The sequence below is a fragment of the Penaeus monodon genome, chromosome 7 (assembly GCF_015228065.2).
Source record: "Penaeus monodon isolate SGIC_2016 chromosome 7, NSTDA_Pmon_1, whole genome shotgun sequence".
Lineage (NCBI taxonomy): Eukaryota > Metazoa > Arthropoda > Malacostraca > Decapoda > Penaeidae > Penaeus > Penaeus monodon.
In genome coordinates this window covers 47,758,934-47,781,433 of record NC_051392.1, presented here as the reverse complement: position 1 = coordinate 47,781,433, position 22,500 = coordinate 47,758,934, and the positions used below count along the sequence as shown (strand labels likewise).

The 22,500-nt window shown below is 35.5% G+C and overlaps 1 protein-coding gene across 1 annotated transcript in view; it reads right to left on the bottom strand.

Moving 5' to 3' along the window:
• LOC119575417 (serine/threonine-protein kinase 10-like) overlaps positions 1-22,500 on the bottom strand; it is a gene marked incomplete in the record, with an annotated part of 95,509 nt that overhangs the window by 9,462 nt on the left and 63,547 nt on the right. Inside the window, 14 exon segments of the mRNA XM_037923025.1 lie at positions 1,620-1,754; positions 2,162-2,245; positions 2,494-2,688; positions 3,055-3,156; positions 3,379-3,528; positions 8,975-9,211; positions 9,492-9,762; positions 9,894-10,108; positions 10,215-10,644; positions 10,901-11,033; positions 12,988-13,284; positions 13,650-14,643; positions 16,553-16,629; positions 16,924-16,993. Coding sequence (XP_037778953.1) covers positions 1,620-1,754; positions 2,162-2,245; positions 2,494-2,688; positions 3,055-3,156; positions 3,379-3,528; positions 8,975-9,211; positions 9,492-9,762; positions 9,894-10,108; positions 10,215-10,644; positions 10,901-11,033; positions 12,988-13,284; positions 13,650-14,643; positions 16,553-16,629; positions 16,924-16,993 — 3,390 coding nt within the window.

The following is a 22,500-nucleotide window of genomic DNA, read 5'->3' as shown; positions in this document are numbered from 1 at the left end:
AATAGTTTCACCACTTGCTAATCAGTTACACTGTTGACTGATCTTACATTTTTTAATTAGCTAAACACACTTCCTACAGTCTACTCGTGCAGTTTTGGAAAGCCTGATATCAGTATTGTTTCTAAATAGTAGAATGGAAAGTACTGAAGGTAAAATAATGATTATTTTGAACATCAGAGTGGATGAATAAATACAAGGAGTTTAATAGAAAATAAATTTGCAAATAAATGTGAAAACAAATCAAATTTAAAGAGGAAGAAAACTGAAACATGAATTGGAGAAATAAGAGAAGAAAGGAGTTACTATAACCTTGTTTGTGATATATACTTAATAATGGTGTGACTACAACATAAATAGGGTGTGACTGTAAGCAGCCTAATTGTTTTGCTGAAAGGTTGGTTAGGAGTTTAATTATGTGTTTGTTGCAAGAGCATGACCTGAAGAGAGTGAAATCAGTACAGGGAGGCAGGCAACCCAGTTCGAGCAAATGCACCTTTGCCTAACTATGGAATCAGTGGTTCTTTCTACCCAAGATATATATATAACCAGGTAGCTCCACTTCTATTTAGCCTGTTGAACCCAAAAATGAAATCAACTTTTTCCCAAAAGTATTCTGACAGCTGTTAATGGTAAGGAATAAAAATAAATGAATGGAATTTTGGTTTAATTCTGGTAATTATAACAATATCAAGTAAATTATACAAATAATTATGCATCTAGCTCATTCTGCATTCTCATTGGTTAAACGTGGTCATGTCATGTTGTCCCATTTTTTAACCCAACAATCTGTGTGATACTTTATGGTAAGAGTTATTTCACTGCATTTTCTTTGAAAATGGTTCAGTAATAACAATGTTTGAAAAAAATTAAAAACAAAACCAAGAAAAAAATATATATATATTAAAAATTAAAAAATTAAATATTTGCAATGAATAAAGGTGATGAGGCAGGGCTTAAGTTGGAAGTTACCAACTACGATTTTCATCAAGATGGAGTGGTTTTACCTCTGTAAAAATACCTTGGTTCCATCTCATCCACTGTAAACCCCAACTCTATGATCTAAGAGGCTCAGTGATGCCATTAGCACAGGCAGGGAAGTACCCTCCATAGTACCCTATAATATAAGCAAATTGGCAAGCCACACCTACAGGTCAGCTTCAACAGGTCAAACATAGTACTAGTAATTAGTCCCTGATTGCATATACTGGTGCCCAACAAACAGCTGACTTAACAATTCTGACTAGTCCATAACACAACCCCAATGTTTCCTTAGTCATGTGACCATGCATGTCAGCTGTGGTTAGCTTCCAAGAGCATGCCTAGCGTGTCTTATGTTTAGGATATGTGAATGCTAGTGTCAACTTTGTGACTTGGATCATGCTTATAATTTGTGATTTTAGGTGCGTGTGACTTTGATCTGTCTCTTAATAGTGTACAATTTTTTGCCCCTAAAAAAAATAATTTAGATTTCTTGTTTAGTGTGTTTTTGTTAACTCAATTGTTTCTGTTTCTAATAACCACACAGAATGACAAAGGTTCCCCCTACATTGAGAGTAAAGGGGGTTAATTATTGACTAACCTTGGCAATCTTTCCTTTTTTAAGAAACAAACTTACATACCTTCCTGATCTTATCTTTCTCATCATCATGAGAGTCTGGAAGATGAGTGGTGCTTATTCTCATGCTTTCACGGAACATCAGCTCACGAGCTTTCATCTCCTGACGGATGCGCTTTGGTAACTGCCTCTTTTCAATCTGTGAAAGTAATAACCAAACAAAAAGAAAATTTTACTAGTAAGGACAATATCTCGCCCATCATAACTAAAGTTTTTCAAGCGCCCAAGAGGAACAAAAATGATTCTGTCATAAAACTATGAAAAAAATTGCTGCACAAAAATTCCTTTCCAAGGAAAGAAAGGCTATAAATCAACTTGATTTAAATGAAAAAAAAAACATTAACTGCATGTAACTTGGCAAAGTGCAAAAATATCAAAATCTGTCAAATTAATATAGGCACATTTGAATATTTTCGTTTTCTTGCTGCTTGCAATCAAGAATTTTTAAAGTACATTCCCTGTTAATTTTCATAAAATAAATTATTTTAGATTCAAACCCTATGAAGATAATAATTTAAACAGCACCTAGATCAAAACAGAACCTACCTGCTGCCTCTTAATCAGTTCTTCTTCCTTCTGCTGGTTGACTCGTTTAACTTGTTCCAATTCCTTTTCGTGTCTCAAAAGCATCTACAATTATATAAAGAGATATTTCACAATAAAATAAAAGTATATAATACTAACTCGCACGGCAATATCTGCCACTTCTTGTATTCATAAACACCAATTTAAAAAATCAGTTAAAAAAATATATATATGAATCTATACATATCTAAAAAAAAAAATCTAGAAAGAAACAAACATGAATGCAAACTTTCTCAATCACTCTTCTTTGTAACTCAATTCCCAAAATTTAAAGCAGAAACAAGCATCCATACCTGATGTCTCTGAAGGAAGAAAATATCCTTGAGTTGTCTTTTAGCAAGTTGGTGTTTCTCATGGAGATGGCGCTCTTCCATCTCCCAAAGTGCAGACTCTCTGGATCTTAGTAACTGGTGTTTCTGCTGTAGGAACTGTCTCTCAAGGAGAGCAATCCTTTCACGGTGGTCATCACCTAGTCTCTTCAGTGACATCTAAAACCAATGGTAACATCATTAATTATGAGAAATTTGTAGAAAAAAGCATGTTTACATTCTCGTACAATAAACTTTCTTGATAGTTGCTCCATTTAAAATACATATCACATATTCAAGATGTGTAACAGTAAGAAACTACTACTATAGCATTTTTTAGCAGTCAAGTAAATTTAGAAATGTTTACGAACTAACCAATATCTATAAAGGAAACCAAAATAATAATATTAATAAAAAATAACAGTTACAGTTACACTTGAATACTTAAAATTATACATCAAAATTAAAAACAATAATGTACCAGGAAAAAATAACATAAAAAATTTTGCATAGTATAGCACTTTATAACTACTAATCCAAAAGTACCTCATGAGCTTCATTAAGCCGTTCAAGGAAAGATTTCTCTCTCTCACTCTGTTCATGATCTAATCGTTCTTTACGAGTTTTGAAGGCTTCTTTGCGCTTGTCCTGTAAATAAAAAATACAAATGAATTAGTCTACTTTATGCCATCTATTTCCTTTCCAATTACACTTTTGCTTCTCACAATATAAGACAATTATAACTCGCAATTTTGAACAAGGGAGCAATGGCCTGGAATAATAGATAGAAAAGTAGTAGCCTTTTAAATACAAGAATATTTATGCATTATTTCCCACAAATTCCAAAAACAAAAACATTAAACGCCTTACTTTGGGAAGCAGGTCAATTTCTTGCTTTAGGAGCTTCAACTCAGTCTTTAGTGATTCCCTGAAAGCCTTAAGCTCTCGCTCTTGTTCTGCCCGAATCTTTTTGCTGGCATTCTTTAGCTCAATCTCCTGCTGGGCTTCTGCCTTTTCCACCTAACAAGATAAGAAGGTATTCTTCAGTTGATTTTTTTTTTATCTTTATAAACAATAACAACATTCTGATGACCCTCTGTCAGAAGGGAATCAGCAACAAATGTCTTCTGGTTTTGAAATGGTGAGAGGAATATGACTATTACCTCTTATAACTCAGATTCAGGGAATTGTCAGGGCCCTGTGCATGCAATCATAATGTCTAAATGTTGCAAGCAATTCTGACCATTTACCTCTATTTAAAAAATAACATCTAATATCAACCAAATGTACATTCTATACAAAATGGATAATATAGTTCTTTAACACACTTAACTAATGTCTAGCATCTATTTTGTTTAACCCCTAAACGGCAGGTGACATCTTCATTTTAGGAAACAAATGGGTAATAAGACTACAGTCCATTCCTCTCCTATTCCCACACCCCAAAGAAGCAATTTGCTGTACCACTGTGAATAGACCTTGCAGTTACTGGATAATCAGCATCCCTTCACATCCTTGAAGAAGAAGAAGAAGAAGAAGGACAACAACAACGATGATGAGATGTGATGACATGATAATGTGATATGTAATAATGGTGCGATAATGAAGATGTGATGACAGTAATAATGATAATCATGATGATAGTGATGATGAGAATGTGGTAATGAAGATGTGATGAGTGATAATGATAATTATAATGGTAGTGATGATGACTTGCCAGATTTTATCATTCTTCTTGTCAGCTCCACATATATATATATATCAACTCAATGTTGCCAAGAAAATGCTGTGCTCTTCATGTGTGAGAGTAGTGAGAGTAGTGAGAGAGAGAGAGAGAGAGAGAGAGAGAGAGAGAGAGAGGAGAGAGAGAGAGAAGACAGTGTGAGAGAGAGAGAGAGAGAGAGAGAGAGAGAGAGAGAGAGAGAGAGAGAGAGAGAGAGAGAGAGAGTGTGTGTGTGTGTGTGTGTGTGTGTGTGTGTGTGTGTGTGTGTGTGTGTGTGTGTGTGTGTGTGTGTGTGTGTGTGTGTGGATGGCTCTGCTAGTGCTTAGCCACAAAGGAGTCAATTAGTAGACCTTGTGCTCTTATCTGATTTCATCTTTCCTTGAATTAGCAGGGAAAAAAGTTTTTTTTTTTTTTTTTTTTTTACTAATGCTATGAATATCAATTGTATCATTTTTATTGTAGACATTATAATTACTTTAATGTTATAGACAATAGTAATAGCAATTAAGACAACATAAGATATTTTCAAAAATCAAGAAATAGCGTAAACAGGCGAGACGGAGTATTCATATTCGACTGACCGGTGCCTAAGTACAAGTGTAGCCATCTATGTGTAAAAACAATTCATAAAGTAAACTCACAGTTGGCATGGCATGTAAATACATTCCATGTCCTTCGGATTTCGGTTAAACAGACATGTAGCCCATTGTTTAGGGGTTAATCATCTTCCTATATTGGGAGTTAGAAAATGTGCATATGTATCAACTGGCATGCAAACATATTCACGAAGCAAGTGCCACCTTTTCCTGGTCCATGCTTGATTTTATTGTGGACTATATTTCAATCACTATAATTTCTACCCTAAGTCCCTTACAAAAATTCTAAATAAATAATTTTCCAATATACAACAAGAAGTAATACTAAAAATATATATAAGTTGTAAATGCTATCAGGAGACCCTGAAATCACTGCAGACACATCCTTTAACAATTCTAATAAAAGGGACTTTTAATAATGGTAAGCCTGATTTCCAACAAGTATTGTCATATAATACTAGTTTTCTTTCTTTTACATTTCAAGCAAACACAATAATCTGAAATAAATAAAGTAATTCTGATTGCTTGTTTATTATCTGGGTTTGTATCTATGAAGATTCTCAAGAAATTTCTTAATGTCTCTCCTGACTGTAAAAAATAAATAAATAAATAAATAAAAAATCCTAAAAATTGTTGGAAAAAACTCAGGAAACGTCATTCAAAAAACTGAAACAATATAAAAAGTAGGTGAAAGCAAAACAATTATGTGGTTAATAAATGCAGTTTAAGTAAAACATGTATGGTTTTTCCTATCCTTCCTCTATCTTCATCAGGATTCATGTATTGAAGCCCATCATATGATGAACAAATGGAGTATAATGGAAATATGCAATAATGGAGAAAATAGTAATAAAGTTAGACATCCAGCAATGATCAGCAACCATTTACATTAAGCAATTGAAAAACAATAAGTGTTAAATACAAGTAGTCATGACTTGATTTTCCAATTATATACCTATATCTGTATTTCTATCTCCTCTTTCTATAGAGTATAATATTGAATAAATCACGAAAAATGCTATTAGAGACTCACTACACTATTATTTTAATTTTCTGTCATGAAATGCTCCAATAGATAATAACTGCAGCCTAAATTTGGTTCATACTCTTTTCTATAGATATATATTTCTAAAGTACTATTATACTTTTTATCTTTAATGTGGCATATCAAACACTGTACTAAAAGAGGAATATCATAGTGCTGGGAAAAAAGAAAAAAAAAAAAAAAGTTATTTACTCTTTCGAGCCATCTAAGTTTGAACAATATTAATAAACTAAAATCACAGTAGACATGGCATGTATGATATCCCAGCAAAATGGGTTAAAGAATTATTACATCATACTGATCAAGACCATTAATCAATAATATCAAATATTGTGATTTCTCAAAGTTAAGACTCTAAAATTGAATTTCAAAAATCTGGTCGCACTAAGTATTCCTCATCAAGAGTTTAACATCATCATATTGCTATATAGCATTCTATCGAGCAAGAAAGATTTGAACTGGCAAACCCAAATGTTTTGTTCACAATCTAAGCAACCACCTTTACGTCACCTTGCTAGCACTCATCTGCCGAGACCAATTTTAGGAAAGACAAAGTATTCCTAGGAAAATTCATACGAGGATATGAATGACATTAGGATGTCCTATCAACTTCGAGAATCTTTATATATACTGCCCCTATGCTTGACAAGGAAAGTCATTATAGACCTTCATTGACTGTAAAGGCTGTAAATAAAATAAAATACAGAATAAGCTATCTGGAAAAAAATCGTTCATAAATCGACCATCTCATAATAGGTGCAACACACACATAGATGGAAGGGCAATTACTGCAGACTTCACATGTAATCTGAAACGTAAGTCTTTCTTAGCATTTAATTTAAGTCTATATATAAAGTTAACTAAATCATCCTTCAATCTAAAGTTAAAGAACAATACCAATAGTAAAACCCTAAATGAACTTATCAAAAAGCTCAATTTTATCTGATTATTAGAATCTGTGAACCCTATTTCCATTAAATCTACATGAATATTTAAATCTCCTTCACCATATTAACAGAGTAATATGCACTTCCTTCACAGCATTATAATGATAAACCACTTACCTAGGTACCCTCCAGCTACACTGTGAAAACATTCTAGCTCACTCAGTTGCCAATGAGTGTACAATCCATACATAAATCTGAATATTTCCATATAATAAAAAATTATGGTTATAAATGCATCCTTAAAGGCAATCATACTCGTTACAATCCTCCAAGCAACACTTGATATTACTAAGAAAGATTAACATCTAGAAAGGAAAGTTAACATCATTAATCCAAAAAGTAAGAGATCACGTTATTGCAGGAGTGAAACAAATCATGGATAGCAATGCATAATGACACACCATTGGCTTGGAGAGAGATCAATCTTTCTCAAATAGTAACCTGCCTGGCATCATTATTAGATACAGAGACCTACAGTAAAGGAAAACCCTCAGGTTTTCAAACTTTTGCTTATAAACACCAACAATTAAGTGCTCAGACTGACATGACAAATGAGCTGGAGTCAAATGGGGAAACTACCCCATATTACTAACTACTAACCAATATTAAATAGCAAAATCACTGAGTTAACTTGTTATTATGAGAATTTCAGCTGAAGGCTGGGGTGACAGAAATTACTCCCCACGAGTGCACAAAGGTCTTGGAGGGTTATTAGAATCTGTAGACATTTAAAAATGGGCTCTACTTATATTTCCATTAATAAACGAGTATAGAATGTACCACTCATGAGCCATGACTGGAAGAGCACCAGCTTCAGGGAGGATGCTATTTCTATGTTCAAGATCCTATTTTGCCCACAGGCAGCACAGTTTATTTTACAAAAAATTGAATATTATGAAAAAAATTATAATGCCACAAATAACAAAATGTTAATTGTTGTTATTAGTGTTGCACTGACTTATGGACCTCTTAGAGAGATGACATGGAGTCAATTACCATCTGGATACAGCATATCAAATGACAAATATAGACATTTGAAAATGCAGAAAGAGATACTAATTTTGAAAAGGAGAGGCATGGGGTCTTGTCATCAAACATGAGACTTCATGTGTTCCTGGCCTAACAGCCACATATCTGTCAGAGTGGTTGCTCAAGTAAGCCTAATGTACTGATTTTGGGCCACTTGTGGGCAGTGAAACACCAGTTTGGAATTCTGCACCCAGTCCATCAAATATTGTAGTGGAAATTAGTTCAGAGTTACAATTAGCATCAGACTCTGATGGAGTAGTTTCATATCTAATGACTTGTAATTGGTTCACTCTGAATCAACATAATTCATATGACAGGAAAAATCCTACATGCTAATTACCTGACTAGCCACTACACACCCTGTGATATGAGAGCATCAGTGATACACATGGCTCTTTCTACAGGAGCTAGAACCCAAAAGATACTACCTCCTGGCCTTAAAGTAATTTCAGACTTACTAATTCTAGCTTCATTATCTAGATACAGCAGGCCTGGACTATAGTTTAAGATCACCCTAGACCTGTGATTTCAATCTTTTTAAATATACAACACAATGAAATGGTGCTAAAATTGCCTAGGAAGATTAGTTTTATATAAATTACTTAAAAAAAATAAATCAGAAATATCACAAAGAATAACTGGCTTCATGATGAAAATATTGACTGCAATACCATATATGGCAGCTTCTTTTCAACCCTCCCCAAGTTTCTTGTCATACCTCATGATCTACTGAGGCACAATGGTTGGAAACTAATGCTCTAAACTGAATATCGAAGACTATATGTTGTCTGGAATGTTAAATAAAGTAAACTCTAAAATTACTGATAAAAAAAAAAAAAAAAAAAAAAAAAAAAAAAAAAAAAAAAAAAAAATCAATGTAACATACATTTATGTAACAAAATGAAAGTTACCATTATCAATTCTGTCAAGTCATTATTTAAAGATACAAAAATGAATAATTGTAGTTTTAAGTGCATATGTATATAAAAATCCTATATGAAATAAATACATCTGAACACACATGGAGAGAAAACAAATAAAATAATCCAAAGGACTATTTTACCAGAAAGACATAAGGCATCCAGGAAACCTTTTACTTCATTCAGGATCTTAAATAGCAACTGACCTGTTGTTTTTGCTGTCTATTCAAAGCTTCAACTTCTGTGTCATATCCCCGAAGCAGCTGTTGTTTCTCCGCTTCAAACTTCTTCTCTTGTTCAATCTTTGCGAAGTTTGCCTTCACTGCCAATTCCTGAAACTGTTTTTGCTCCTGCTTTTGCAAAATCTTCAACTCTCGTAGCTCCTGTTTTCTTGCTAAATGTCCAGACGAAAGTGTGCCATCTTCATCATCACCATATATTACCTTCATAAAAAAATACAATAATGATAAATCATTAGATAACTTCAATTCTTTGTTTAAGATATACTGTGAAAGCATTCAGAAAATTAATTATGTAAATGATATATTCAAAACAAGAAAGAATAAATGCTGTTCATACAATGAAACTTCAACAAGAGAAATCAAATAAGCTACCAAATACTTATTTCTTTTATGGAAATAGAAATGTAATTTGTCATCCCACTCTTTTGAAATGAAAATAACTACTTTTACTTACATAATATTTATATCAAAACCACTTTACCTTGCTGGTGGTGGTTGTGACAACTACACCATCAATCACAAATTTCCTAGTGCGTTTCCTTGTCTTCTTGCGAAGTGCCACTAAATCATTCTCCTCTTTGGTTCGAGCAGCTCTGTTTTCCCTATTCTTATCAACAGGTTTGAGAGCAACATCATGTTTGTCTCCAGCTGGTGGTCTTCGGAGTACCACTTCCTCTGCTGGCTCCTCTTCTCTCTCACGTGGTTTGTTCTCCTTCTCAGAGCTGGCTGTGCTTACATTATCCCAATCTGACCTGTGAAAGTAATTTTCAAGGTTTATTTCTCAGACTAAAAACATGAATTTCTGATAAGAACTAAGAATAAACCACATCATTACACACTTTCAACTGCAAGGAAGTAAAGATTCAGCAACAGATCAACTTACTTCTCTGATATTTTATGGTTGTCCTTTCCTATACCATTAGGTAAAATCTTCAAACCAGGAGATCCTGCCACTGTGGTACTGTTACGTGTAGGAATGTTTTGGTGCGTTGGAGTGGAAAGGGTAGAACCTGTGGAGAAGCCTGATTCTATGGAAACCTCACTTTCTACAGTTGATTCTCTAATCAACACTGGTCTAGTTTGGTTATCCTTTGGAGTCTGGAAATAAAGAAAAAGATATTGAAATCTGAAGTATTTCTTCACTGTAAAGAAGGTTGAAAATACTTTTCCAAAAGACACTCCTACAATTAACCTAGCTACTTACTTTTGATTCATTATGTTCTGAATGATCAAACACATCATCATCCACATCTGTTGCCCCTACAGTGGTTCCTTCGATCAGGAGTGACATAGTAGGTCTGTTTTCTTCTTCAGCTGAACTGACAGATCGACCAGTTGATGGAGTTCCAGCACTGAGATTGGACATATTGGAGATATTAGAAGAAGTCTCAAGATGTCCATGGTTGTCATTTTCATTCTGACTTGGCAACTTGCTGGTGGGATTTGTCTGTTGCTCTGACACAGACCAGGTAGGTGCCTCCTGTGCTCTGGTTGGCGTCTGTTTTGGCAAGTCTGGTGTTTCTGTTAAGTCATCTACAGCTACTACAGAGATGTGTGTGGTGTCATTTACATTCTTGGCACGTGTTTCAACTCTCACATCATCAACTTCTTCCAAGGTGATCTCATAACGTGATCTACAAAGTCAAAATCATCACTTTTAGTTATCAGGAAAAATAGGTTTTCTTTTCATCTTTTTAACATGCTAACACTATCATTCCTAAAGAACTAAAGTCAATTCTTTATTACAATTATAATAATTAAAGCATAACTGGTAACATGTATGCATATACAATCTCATTATATACAGATAGACCATGTTATGAAGTAAAATACATGCACAAAAAGATGAATCCATGCATATATTAATAATAAGTATAGCTTATATCTTACTTTGGGGCAGCTTCTGGCTGGGAGTCTGCATCATTTGTAAGTATGGAAGAATTAGAGATCACAACTTCACTTTCATCAAGCTTATGGCCATCATTGGTGATAACTTGAACTTCCACCACACCTTCATCTTTATCTGTTTGGAGAAGAGAAAAATAAATATCTAACCGAGTCATGTTGTACCTACCACACATATATATATATATTTATATGAACCATCATATTTACAAAATGAAACAAGGGCATTATACAAATCATATTTAAGTCAACAAATATTCTTTAGCCAGTAATTATTAAAAGCTCTACAATTGTATATTACACAATCACTACACTAACAATTTATCATTTAACCCATACGATCCGGTTGACATAACCATCACTTCATGAAAAAATTTGGCTAGAGGGGAGGGTGACATGAACATGCTGTCATGGGAAAATTTGGTTGTGGGCCAGGGTTACATGAACTTGCTGTCATGAGCACTTTGGCTAAAGGCCAGTGTTGAGAAAGACTCACCACAAGTGCACAAACCTCTTGGTGGGTGATTAGACTCATTTGGCATTTAGAAAGGGGTTTTTGCATTAACCAATATACAAGTGTGGAATATAGTGTATGTGAGCCATGACTGGAAGAGCACCAGCTCCAGTGAGGAAGCCATTTCCATGCTCAGCATCCTATTCCTGGCTGCAGTGGCCAGCAGCATGGGTTGTATTACAGAAAATTGAATATTTAAAAAAAAAAATTGCAAGTAACAAAATGTTACTTATTTACTATTCTTGCCCTGAGTTATGGACTACCTAGAGAGATTACCAGCTGGATAAAGCAAATCAAATGACAAATGTGGACATTGGAAAATGGCAAAAAATTTAAAATGTTTATGTATAAAAATAGAAATTAAGATTGCAAAGGGGAGCCATGGAGTCTTGTCACTGCTCATGAGTGTTCATGTGTTCCCAGCCTACAAGCCATGCACCCATCAAAACAGCCGCTCACATAAGCCTAATGCCCGTATTTTAGGTCATGTGATTGCCATGAAGCTACCGGATCATATGGGTTAAATGACATCAATAATTATACATGACGATGCAGCCTTTATAATATGTATAATTTTGCACTTGTATTTGATTATCCATGAAAATGACTTTACACATCACCTCAGATTTATCACATCATTATATTCCGCTAAGAAAAATAAATGCACAAATACAATATACAATTATGTACGAGATATGGATTTACTTTTATTAAAACGCCTAGTTCCAAAATGACTTTAAAGCATGCTTTCATGGGTAAAACAACAACTCAGTTTAGGTTAGTTCTACAAAACACATACCAAAACCAAGATCAGTATATTCCCTGCTTTATATATACATTTTGTCTGATTCCTAAATTTCAGCCTTAAAATTTTTAATTGCAAAGCCATTTATTCCTACATAAATATATGAGTTCCTTGAAAATAAGACCCATTGCATTGAATTGTTTCTAGACATTCTCATAATGAATACCCAAAAGGAGGACATCAATGTTCATAATGATTCCAAAGGATTCATTATGAATTATGAATTCATAAAAATAAATGAAGTCTTCCTGGACCAACAACCCCTCCAAGCCAGTGTTCCAGCTTAAGGTGGGAGGTCACACAGAACATCCAGGATCAATCCAGCATCTGCCATACTGACAATCAGAAAATGGGAAACACCAGTTTACTGTAATGATGCCATATAGGTGTCATCCTACACAGAAAGTGTATTAACGAAAGCTCGTCTTATGTCATTTCAATCTTTATGCAAGGGGCGATACTTGAATCTAAATACATAATTATCTTCATCTCATTATTATGCCCTAGCGTTATGTATTTTGAGCTTAAAACTATAAAATGAAAACAAAATGCATTTACATCAAATGTATTTTGAAGTTTATCATCAGTTATATCTTAATTTTAGCTTTCAATTAAAACATCTCCAAAATCCATTACCCTACTGTCACATTTAGCAGTAGTCACATGATTACAAAGTTAGTGGTCCAGTTAAGTACTACTGCAAGCATTAATACTCTAAAGAACATCCTGTTTTTCAATAAATGACCAACTAACCTTGGACAGCTGACACCAAAACAGTGCTCTCCTCCTCCTCCACATGGTCTGGAGTAAGTATCACTGAGGTACCTGCAAGGGTCACGTTGGCTTCCTCCCCTTCATCCTGTGAACTCCTATTTGATGCCGTTTCTACGGCGCTCTCAATTGCAGACTCAAGGATCCGAACTGCTTGTTCCTCTGCCTCTGACAGAGAAGGAGACAAAGGAGGCGGCGTGTGGGAAATTGTATCTATCATATCAACAGATGGCTGTTGTTCTCCTCCCTCCTGTAAACCCTCATCGACAATGGCAGGACCTAGATGGTAAAATTAAGTTTATTTATTATAAATAATACAATTTACCAAATATTTTGTATGTAATATATATCAAATAACAATTATCATAAATGTCTACTACTACTACTACTACTACTACTACTACTACTACTACTACTAATAATAATAATAATAATAATAATAATAATAATAATAACGATGATGATAATAATTATCAGTGCAGTACTTGGACTACATAAACTCATTAATTGTCAAATCATATTCAAAATTCAACAAGCAAGTGTTTCTATAGGTTAATAAACAGGTAAACTGATAAATATTTCAATAGGTAAATAAAACTGGATATTCACCGCCTAATTCTAAACAAAATTTATGTGCAGCTTACCAGAGTACGTAACAATGCTTTCTTTCTTTACTGGCTGGCTCTGTGTTGGTTCTGGTGGGGTTGGGGTTGGGGTGCGGACAATTACTGTGCCTTCACTGCCTATAGAGGCAATGATAGTTTCAGCTGGCTCTGGGGACAACGACACAGGAGCTGGCACTGACGCTACTTGTGGAACTTGGGAATCACTTATGGAGTTGTCTTTCTTGTCGATATCTTGTCTATTGCCTTGTGATTCTACTGAAGGAACTATTGGACAGTACATAACAGGTGATATGGGGAATGTTTCAACTTCTGTGCTATGAACTAACGGTGCTGAGTTAGCTTTCTGTTGGGTGTCGCTAAGTTTTTCATCATTTACTTTATCCGGCTCAGGTGTTATTGTGGAAGCTGCTTTTGGGACTGTGGTTACTACCTCACTAACAGTCTGTTCCTCCTTGATTAATGATACACTACTCTTCTGTGATAAATTATCAACAACATCTAACTCTGATCCTTTCTTTGGCTTTTGAGTATGTGGTTCTACATGGACCTTCTCATCTACTTCCATTTTTTCTTCCTCCACTGTTTTCTTTTCTTCAACAACAGGAGATGCAATGGGCTGACTTTCAGCCTTCTCGCTTACATATTTCTGATCTGGAATGTCTGCCATGGACACTGTTGTTGGAGGTTTCTCCTTCGGAACGGGACTCTCACAGATAGGCGCAGGTTTGGGTGCTGGGCCCTTCCCTGAGGGTGTGCTCGTCACCTGTTTACTGGTGTTGATGGGAGTGCTAACTACAGGGTCTGCTACAAGGCCATCTGAAGGTGCATCCACTGGTGATGGAGCTCTAGGTTTAGAGGAGATGGTGCTAGCCGGGACAGCTGGTGCAGGGCCTTTCTTAGAGGGTGTAGAGGAAGCACTAGAAGTGGGTGTGCTGGCTGGGCTGCCTGTAACTGGTGGAGAGGGAGCTGGCCCCTTAGAAAGCCGCCGCTCACCTGGGACTGGTGGCACCACCTGCAACAGTAAGAAGTTATATGAAATAAATATACATATAGTACTCTGGGTGTGGGAGTGGGTGTGGGTGTGGGTATGGGTGTGAGTGTGGGTGTATGGGTGTGAGTGTGGGTGTGCGTGTGCGTGCATGTGTATGTGCGTATGTGTACATATATCTGCATGTGTGTGTGTGTGTGTGTGTGTGTGTGTGTGTGTGTGTGTGTGTGTGTGTGTGTGTGTGTGTGCGTGTGCGTGTGCGTGTGCGTGTGCGTGTGCGTGTGCGTGTGCGTGGTGTTTTTGTGGGTGGGTGTTTTTGTGGGTGGGTGTTTTTGTGGGTGGGTGTTTTTGTGGGTGGGTGTTTTTGTGGGTGGGTGTTTTTGTGGGTGTGTTTTTGGGTGGGGTGTTTTTGGGGGGGTGTTTTTGGGGTGGGGTGTTTTTGGGGTGGGTGTTTTTGGGGTGGGGTGTTTTGGGGGGGTGTTTTTGGGGTGGGTGTTTGGTGGGTGTTTTGTGGGGTGTTGGTGTTTTGGGGGGGTGTTTTTGGTGGGTGGGGGGTGTTTTGTGGGGGGTTGGTTTTTGGGGGTGGGTGTTTTTGGGGGTGGGTGTTTTTGGGGGTGGGTGTTTGGGGTGGTGTTTTTGGGGGTGGGTGTTTTTGGGGGTGGGTGTTTTGGGGTGGGTGTTTTTGGGGGTGGGTGTTTTTGGGGTGGGTGTTTTTGGGGGGTGGGTGTTTTGGGGTGGGTGTTTTGGGGTGGGTGTTTTTGGGGGTGGGTGTTTTTGGGGGTGGGTGTTTTTGGGGGTGGGTGTTTTGGGGGGTGGGTGTTTTTGGGGGTGGGTGTTTTTGGGGGTGGGTGTTTTTGGGGGTGTGGTGTGTTTGTGGGGTGTGGTGTGTTTTTGGTGGGTGGGTTGTTTTTGGTGTTTGTGGTGTGTGTTTTTGTGTGTGGTGTTTTGTGTGTGTGTTGTGTGGTGTTTTTGGTGGGGTGGTGGTTTGGTGGTTTTTTGTGGTGGGTTTTGGGGTGGTGTTTGTGGTGGTGTTTGTGGGGTTTTGTGGTGGTGTTTGGGTGTGGTTTTTGTGTGTGTTTTTGGTGTTGTGTGTTGTGTGGTGTGTGTGTTTGTGTGTGTTGTTTGTGTGTGTGTTGTGTGTGTGGTTTGTGTGTGTTGTGTGTGGTGTGTGTTTTTGTGTGTGTGTGTGTTTGTGTGTGGGTGTTTTGTGTGTGGGTGTTTGTGTGTGTGTGTGTGTTGTGTTGTGAGTGTGTGTGTTGTGTGTGTGTTGTTTTTGTGTGTTTGTTGTGTTTGTGTGTGTGTGTTTTGTGGTGTTTTTTGTGGTGTGTTTTTGTGTGTGTGTTTTTGTGTGGTTTGTGTGTGTGTGTGTTTGTGTGGTGTTTTGTGTGGTGTGTTTTTGTGTGGTGTTGGTGTTGTGTTTGTGTGGTGTGTGTGTTTGTGTGTGTGTTTGTGTGTGTGTGTGTTGTGTGTGTGTTTTGTGTGGTGTTTGTTGGTGTGTGTGTGTGTGTTTGTGTGTGTGTGTTTGTGGGTGTGTGTTGTTGTGTGTGTGTGTGTGTGTGTTGTGTGTGTGTGTGTGTTTGTGTGCGTGTGTGTTTGTGTGCGTGTGTGTTTGTGTGCGTGTGTGTGTTTGTGTATGTGTGTGTTTGTGTATGTGTGTGTTTGTGTATGTGTGTGTTTGTGTATGTGTGTGTTTGTGTATGTGTGTGTTTGTGTGTGTTTTCTGTGTGTGGTGCAAATGGTGCATATGCATGTTGCAAATCTATGTGACTGTTGCATATGCATGTTGCAAATCTATGTGACTGTTGCATATGCATGTTGCAAATCCATGTGACTGTTGCATATGCATGTGCATGTTGCATGTGTTTGAGCAAGTGCATGTGAATGTGCATGTGTGCATTTTTTATAATCAATATGCATAAGAATAAATCCTCACCTCCTTTTCCTCCTTCTGTGGACTAGGAGGTTTCTCTTCTTCAATCCTCTCCTTGTTGTTGGTCTCCTGGTCTTTAGCTACAAAAACAAGGAAACGCAGGAGTCAGAATCTAGAAGTTATATCCCTAGTGTGTACTTTTTTTTAATCTTTGGAAAATTAGTTGTAAAGAGAAGAAAAGGAGTACTTTTCAAAATTATTGCTGAAAAATAAACTCAATCTATAATGTGAATTAATACCAAAGGTACTGTAAACCTACACATGAAAGCAAATAGTAGTTCAGTACATTCCACACCTAAATATAAGATTTATAAATATACACTAAAACTCAAAAGCTAGGAAGAAAAAGAATAAAAACTGGAAATATAACTTACTGGTGTTGGCAGAGTTGATGGGGAAGGTGTAGTCCTGACTAGAATCATCTTGACTATGCCGGGAAGTGCGCTGATCCTGGAAAACCCAGGAATCATGAAGGACGTGTAACATACATAGATACAGTATTACATTGCTGAGTACTTTGTATTATAAGATGTACCAAGAAATAATTGTTAAATACATAACTGTTCTCTTAAAATGGACATTAAGTAAATACAGAAAAGTTATAATTCATATAAGTTCTACTTTCTCCTCATTAAGGATTCTATATGCAAAGACTTTCCTTCAGTTTTTTATTGCTATCAACCAAAATTTTTTTTTATTGAAAATGACTGAAAAGAGAAACTAAAGTCTACCAAGTATCTACAAAACTGGCTTACCACCTTCATATATCTTCAGACAATTAGAAATACGTTAATCAATCCATTACAAAAAGGTATACAAAATATCACTCATTTATGAAACCAAAAAAGAACAAAATATTAAAAGCCTTGTAATTCATGGGCATTATACATTATACATTATAAATTTCTAAAATTTTACATGCTTCTGGTATCAGGAATCTTCATCATTTTTCATACAAGAATCTTTCATAAAGCACCAATGAGCAAAAATATTTCTGAAACAAAACTATCAATTAATAAATATGAAGTGCAAAAGAAAATATTCAGAGCATGCGATGTTTCCAGTTGCCGAAGCATGCCACAATAAGCTCATCTGAGTAACAGATCCTCAGGAAAGGTGGCCATGGGATCAAAATAAAGCCATAAAAGACAGGAAACACTAACTAACAACACAGCATGAGCAGATCTACATATACATTTTAGCATTTTTTAAAGCATTTCCTTGACTTTTTTAACAGATATCATATAATGCCAATCAAGAGGAAAACCAATCATTTCATACTGCTATGCTGAGCTTCTTTACACAAGTCGGATAAGCCACATTAACTGAAGACTTATATTTCTTTTCACATACTTCTTTGTATGTGGATTAACAAACAGCACCAGAGGCATTCATCTTAGATAATAACCATGAAGGTAGTTTTTGCTAAAATTGTGTATTTCACCAACGTCGTATTTTTCTCCATTTCGTTAGTATCAGTCAAGAAGCTTTACTGACTGACTCCAATTGAGTAAGGAAGCTTCTAGCTATGAAGCTGGGATGTGACCTACCTCTGGCAGTATGGCCAGGTCCGTGGGGGGGCACTCAGTGGGGTCAAAAGAATGGCATGTAAATAGAACCAGCCATCTAGCTAACTGTTAAACTTAATCTCTCCAAATAGGTCAGTATAAATATACTGAATATCACTACTAATCATTTAATGCCCAGCATCTGATAGATGAACATAAAAATCAATATGCACTTACTGACTTTAACCATTTTTCAAGTGAATATCAACAGGGAAAATATATTGTATTTGAAATTTAAGAGAATAGACATCAAAAATATAATTTTCTCTTACACTAAAATTAGAGATAATGAAAGTCCTATTAACCTCTTGAGTCCGACGACACCCATTTGTGCATCATTGCAGCAAACTGGAGTTTCCTGTTTTCTAACTATGACAGGTAGATGCCAGACTGATCCTAGGTGTCCGGGTGACCTTGAGCTAAAGTACCAGCTTAAAAGGCTGATTGGTTCATGGAGATTCTTTTTATCTTTACAAATTGTGTCTCCCTCTTTAGGGAAACTGGGCTACCAACACCCACTAGATTCTTTACAAACCCTAATGCCCTTTTTTGGGGAACATCTCGTAAAGAGGTCAATTACCTCAAAGAAGTTATTGTCCATACACTTACACAAAATCATTATTAAAAATGAGACCACCATTAAAAAGAAAAAAATCAGTATCATCAATGAACTATACATAATATACCCATCATACATTAGCAAAGTCATACTTTACAAAAATTAACAATTGTATATTTGTTACTCTATCAGAATCTCTAAGTTTTTTTTTTTTTATAAACTTATAATTATATTTGTTCCCACTGAAATGCCTTGCACAATTGGCTTAAGGAAAACAATACAAGAGCATATCTAGACATGCACTTAGCTAGAGACACAATAACAGTTCACAATCTCTCATATTTCCTCAAACCAAAGTTGAATGGCTCAGAAAAGTACAAGAGATGGTGTACAAAATGAGAATAAATATTTCCACCAGAAATCATCATTCTCATTTTTACCTTTCTCAACAATTGTCATAATGAACTGTGTCAATCCAATTTATTCTAATTCTTTTTCTCATAATACTTCACATTTCAAGCTTCAAAAATATTTTTCAGTTTTCTAATCCAATCACACACCCCAATTGTGAGAAAAAGGGATAGAAGACACCAACATGAAGGTGAACTTCATGCTCATGTCCTGCAGAATAATTCATTTTTGCTTACTCTCCTTCCCTCTTCAGTAAAATAAAAGAGTGTGAAAAAATAAGAGAAAGCAGAGGCTAAGAGGCATAACTTTGATAAAACATAATCTTATGTTTTCTTTGCCTCCATGGTCATGCAATTTTTGAATAGCATTTTTTTTTTAAAGGATCAATAAGTTTGTACTTGTTTCTAGCTATGGGTTTATACTGATATTTATCTATATTATATCCATATCCATTATTTTTTTATTCTTTTGCTTGTCAATTGGCACCTGCTCTGGGTCAGTAGCCATACCATTCACAACTACCCTCCAGTCAGCTAAGTGTTTTACCATGTAAAGTGTAACCTGTCTATTTCTGATATGACAGCAACTGCCCATTTAAGAAAGAAAGGGCAGAGAGGAAATTGTTAACAATTACCTTCTTTATCATATCTTAAATTAGTTTTCCCTCACTCAAGCATATATCTAGTCACAATATAATTAAACCTGTCATTGGTCATTCATGGCTGGAGTTCATGACATGGTTTTCTCTACCAGTTAGTAAACCTATCCCCACTACTCTCAAGTCAGTTTGAAACAATATGTATGGAATGTGCCTGAAGCTAACATACATCCTGCATCTGTAATAATAGTCTGTGCCTTTGAAAAGGAAACTATTAAAGAAAAAACATTAACTTGAAGAACAGCTATCACTGAAGGTAGTTTTAGGATGTTTACTATGTTGTGCAAATGTAAAAAATAAATAAATAAATGATAAAAAAAACTTTTCTACAATCATTATTAATGTTCTAGATTTACCAACAAAAATCAGAAGATATCCTATAAATAAAAATATTATTTGAAGAAACTCAGGTCCATATTTCTATGAGTAATTTTTAGAGAAGGCTAAACCCTTAGGCATTTAAAATCAAATTGTTGCAGCCTGGTACCATTATGTACTGACACTATGTATGGCTTTGACTATGCTCTTCATGATGCACTAAACTGAGGAAAAGTTATGTACCTTCCAAAGATGACTGGAAACTTTATAGTTTCATATTTTTACACATAACTCCCAAGTTAAAGGAGATGCATGACAAACAATGATTGAAATTACCAAACTAGGACTGTGAAATCATATGAACAGCTACTCAAGTGTAGTTGGCTAACTAGTGGTTTAGGCCTCTAAACACAACAAGTTAAGGGGGGGGGGACAACATTTGCCTGAAGAATTTGAACCAAAAAATCTGTTTAAAAAAATTACAAGAATTAAGACTTAATACTTTCCAAATAAATTGGTATTTACAGAATTTACATTACCTTTGCATGTGAAAAAGAATGATAAAAGTCATACAAGTTGACACAAAATCACATAGCTTAATTAATATTTTTGTGTGTGTGTGTTTTGTTTTGTGAATGGTCATTTGATATCCTTTAAAACAGAAAACATTTTTTTTTATTCCCCATGAACATGTTATGTTGTCATGTCACTAAATACTATACACATATTATCAAGCAAAACTGAGTTTTCATTAACTTTTGCCCTTATCATCTTATAAATGCTTTATGTTTTCAAAAATATATAAGCTTTTGGCAAAAAAATATTCTCCATTAACCTTAAGTAAATAAAAGTGAATTAAGATTTTTTATGAATAAACACAAAATTTCCAGATATAACATTTAAAAGATTTTCCATGTTTGTGCCCTTCCTATTCCTTACCCAAAATGAGAGATTTTCATATATCACATTAACAGAGGTAATGGAAAACTGTGATCAAAAAAATATTCTAACACCTAATATCATTTTTATAGGAAAACTTGTTGCTACGTTTTTTTGTTTTTTTTTCTTTTTTTTACTTGTTTCTGTAATTACTGCCAGCATTCTGTGCATGAATTCAGATAAAAATCAGCTTTAATCTACAAACACAGAAGGTTCACAACTGCTATGCCTCCCTCTTGTGCATACAACCTTGTCCCTTTAATCATATGAAGACATTAAATGTTTTCAGATGTAACAAAACTTGTCAGGAAAGATTCTCTGATCATATGTAACACTTTAGGCCAAAGAAAATACCCCCCCCCCCCAAGTGTCACATCTCCACTTTACGCAAAACCAAAAAGCATTGCATGTACTTACATGCCATGCCCACTGTGAGTTTATTTTATTAATTGTTCTTACACATAGATGGCTCCACAAGTACTAAATCACCAATGAGCCAATTATGAGTACTACCTGTCTCACCTGTTTACCCGTTTCCTTGATTTTCAAAAATATTTTATGTTATCTTATATAGCAGTTACTAATGTCAATATAATTATAGTAATTATTATGACTATAATAAAAACAACACCATCGGTATTCATAGCATTGGTAAAAAAAAATAAGCTCACACTGTTTACTAATTGACTCCTTTGTGTCTAAGCATTTGCAGAGCCATCAATGTGCAGAGACATTTGAGCAAAAAATTCTAAAATGGGCACAGCATTTTCTGGCAGCATTGAGTTAACAAAGATCAGGAAAACTAACAAAGAGAAACAGATCTATGTGGAGAGACGGAGAGACAGTGGAACAAATAATAATTATAAATAAAAATGGAAAAGCCCAACATCCTAAACTATGAATACCCAAAGTCCAGTGTTCACAATTTTAAAGCCTTGAATGGTAATGCCGTGAAAATTAACAATCTAAAGTGTATGAGAAAAAGCCCCGGTACATAAATAGATATGATGACTATATTTGTATGAAGTAGGTAGTATACAAGCACACAAAAAATATGAACTGTTAGTTTTACTGCTTGCCAAATGCATACTGGATCATTTCTCAATTCCTTATTCCTTATCCCCTTCCCGTGAATAACATAAAGAGAAGGAATAAAAATTTATTCAACACTTCCTAGCAGCTTACAATCAAATTTTGTTGAAAGGAGTGTTGATAACCTCCTAACAAGTCAAAGGACCAAGGAACAGCAATTCCATGGGGGAAAGAGACTGGTGAGATGGTTTGTTGGAGACTTAATCATGTTATTAAGTTATATGTCATACTTTATACCTGTGTATATGCACATAGTCATACATCCATACAGTCTTTAACATCCACATACATATGCACATATATAAATCATACAAACATTAAAAAAAAAAAAAAAATCAACAACACTTGTACACTTATACACATACATGTGCATGTGTATGTGCATTGGTAGTGCTGTTTAAAGTAG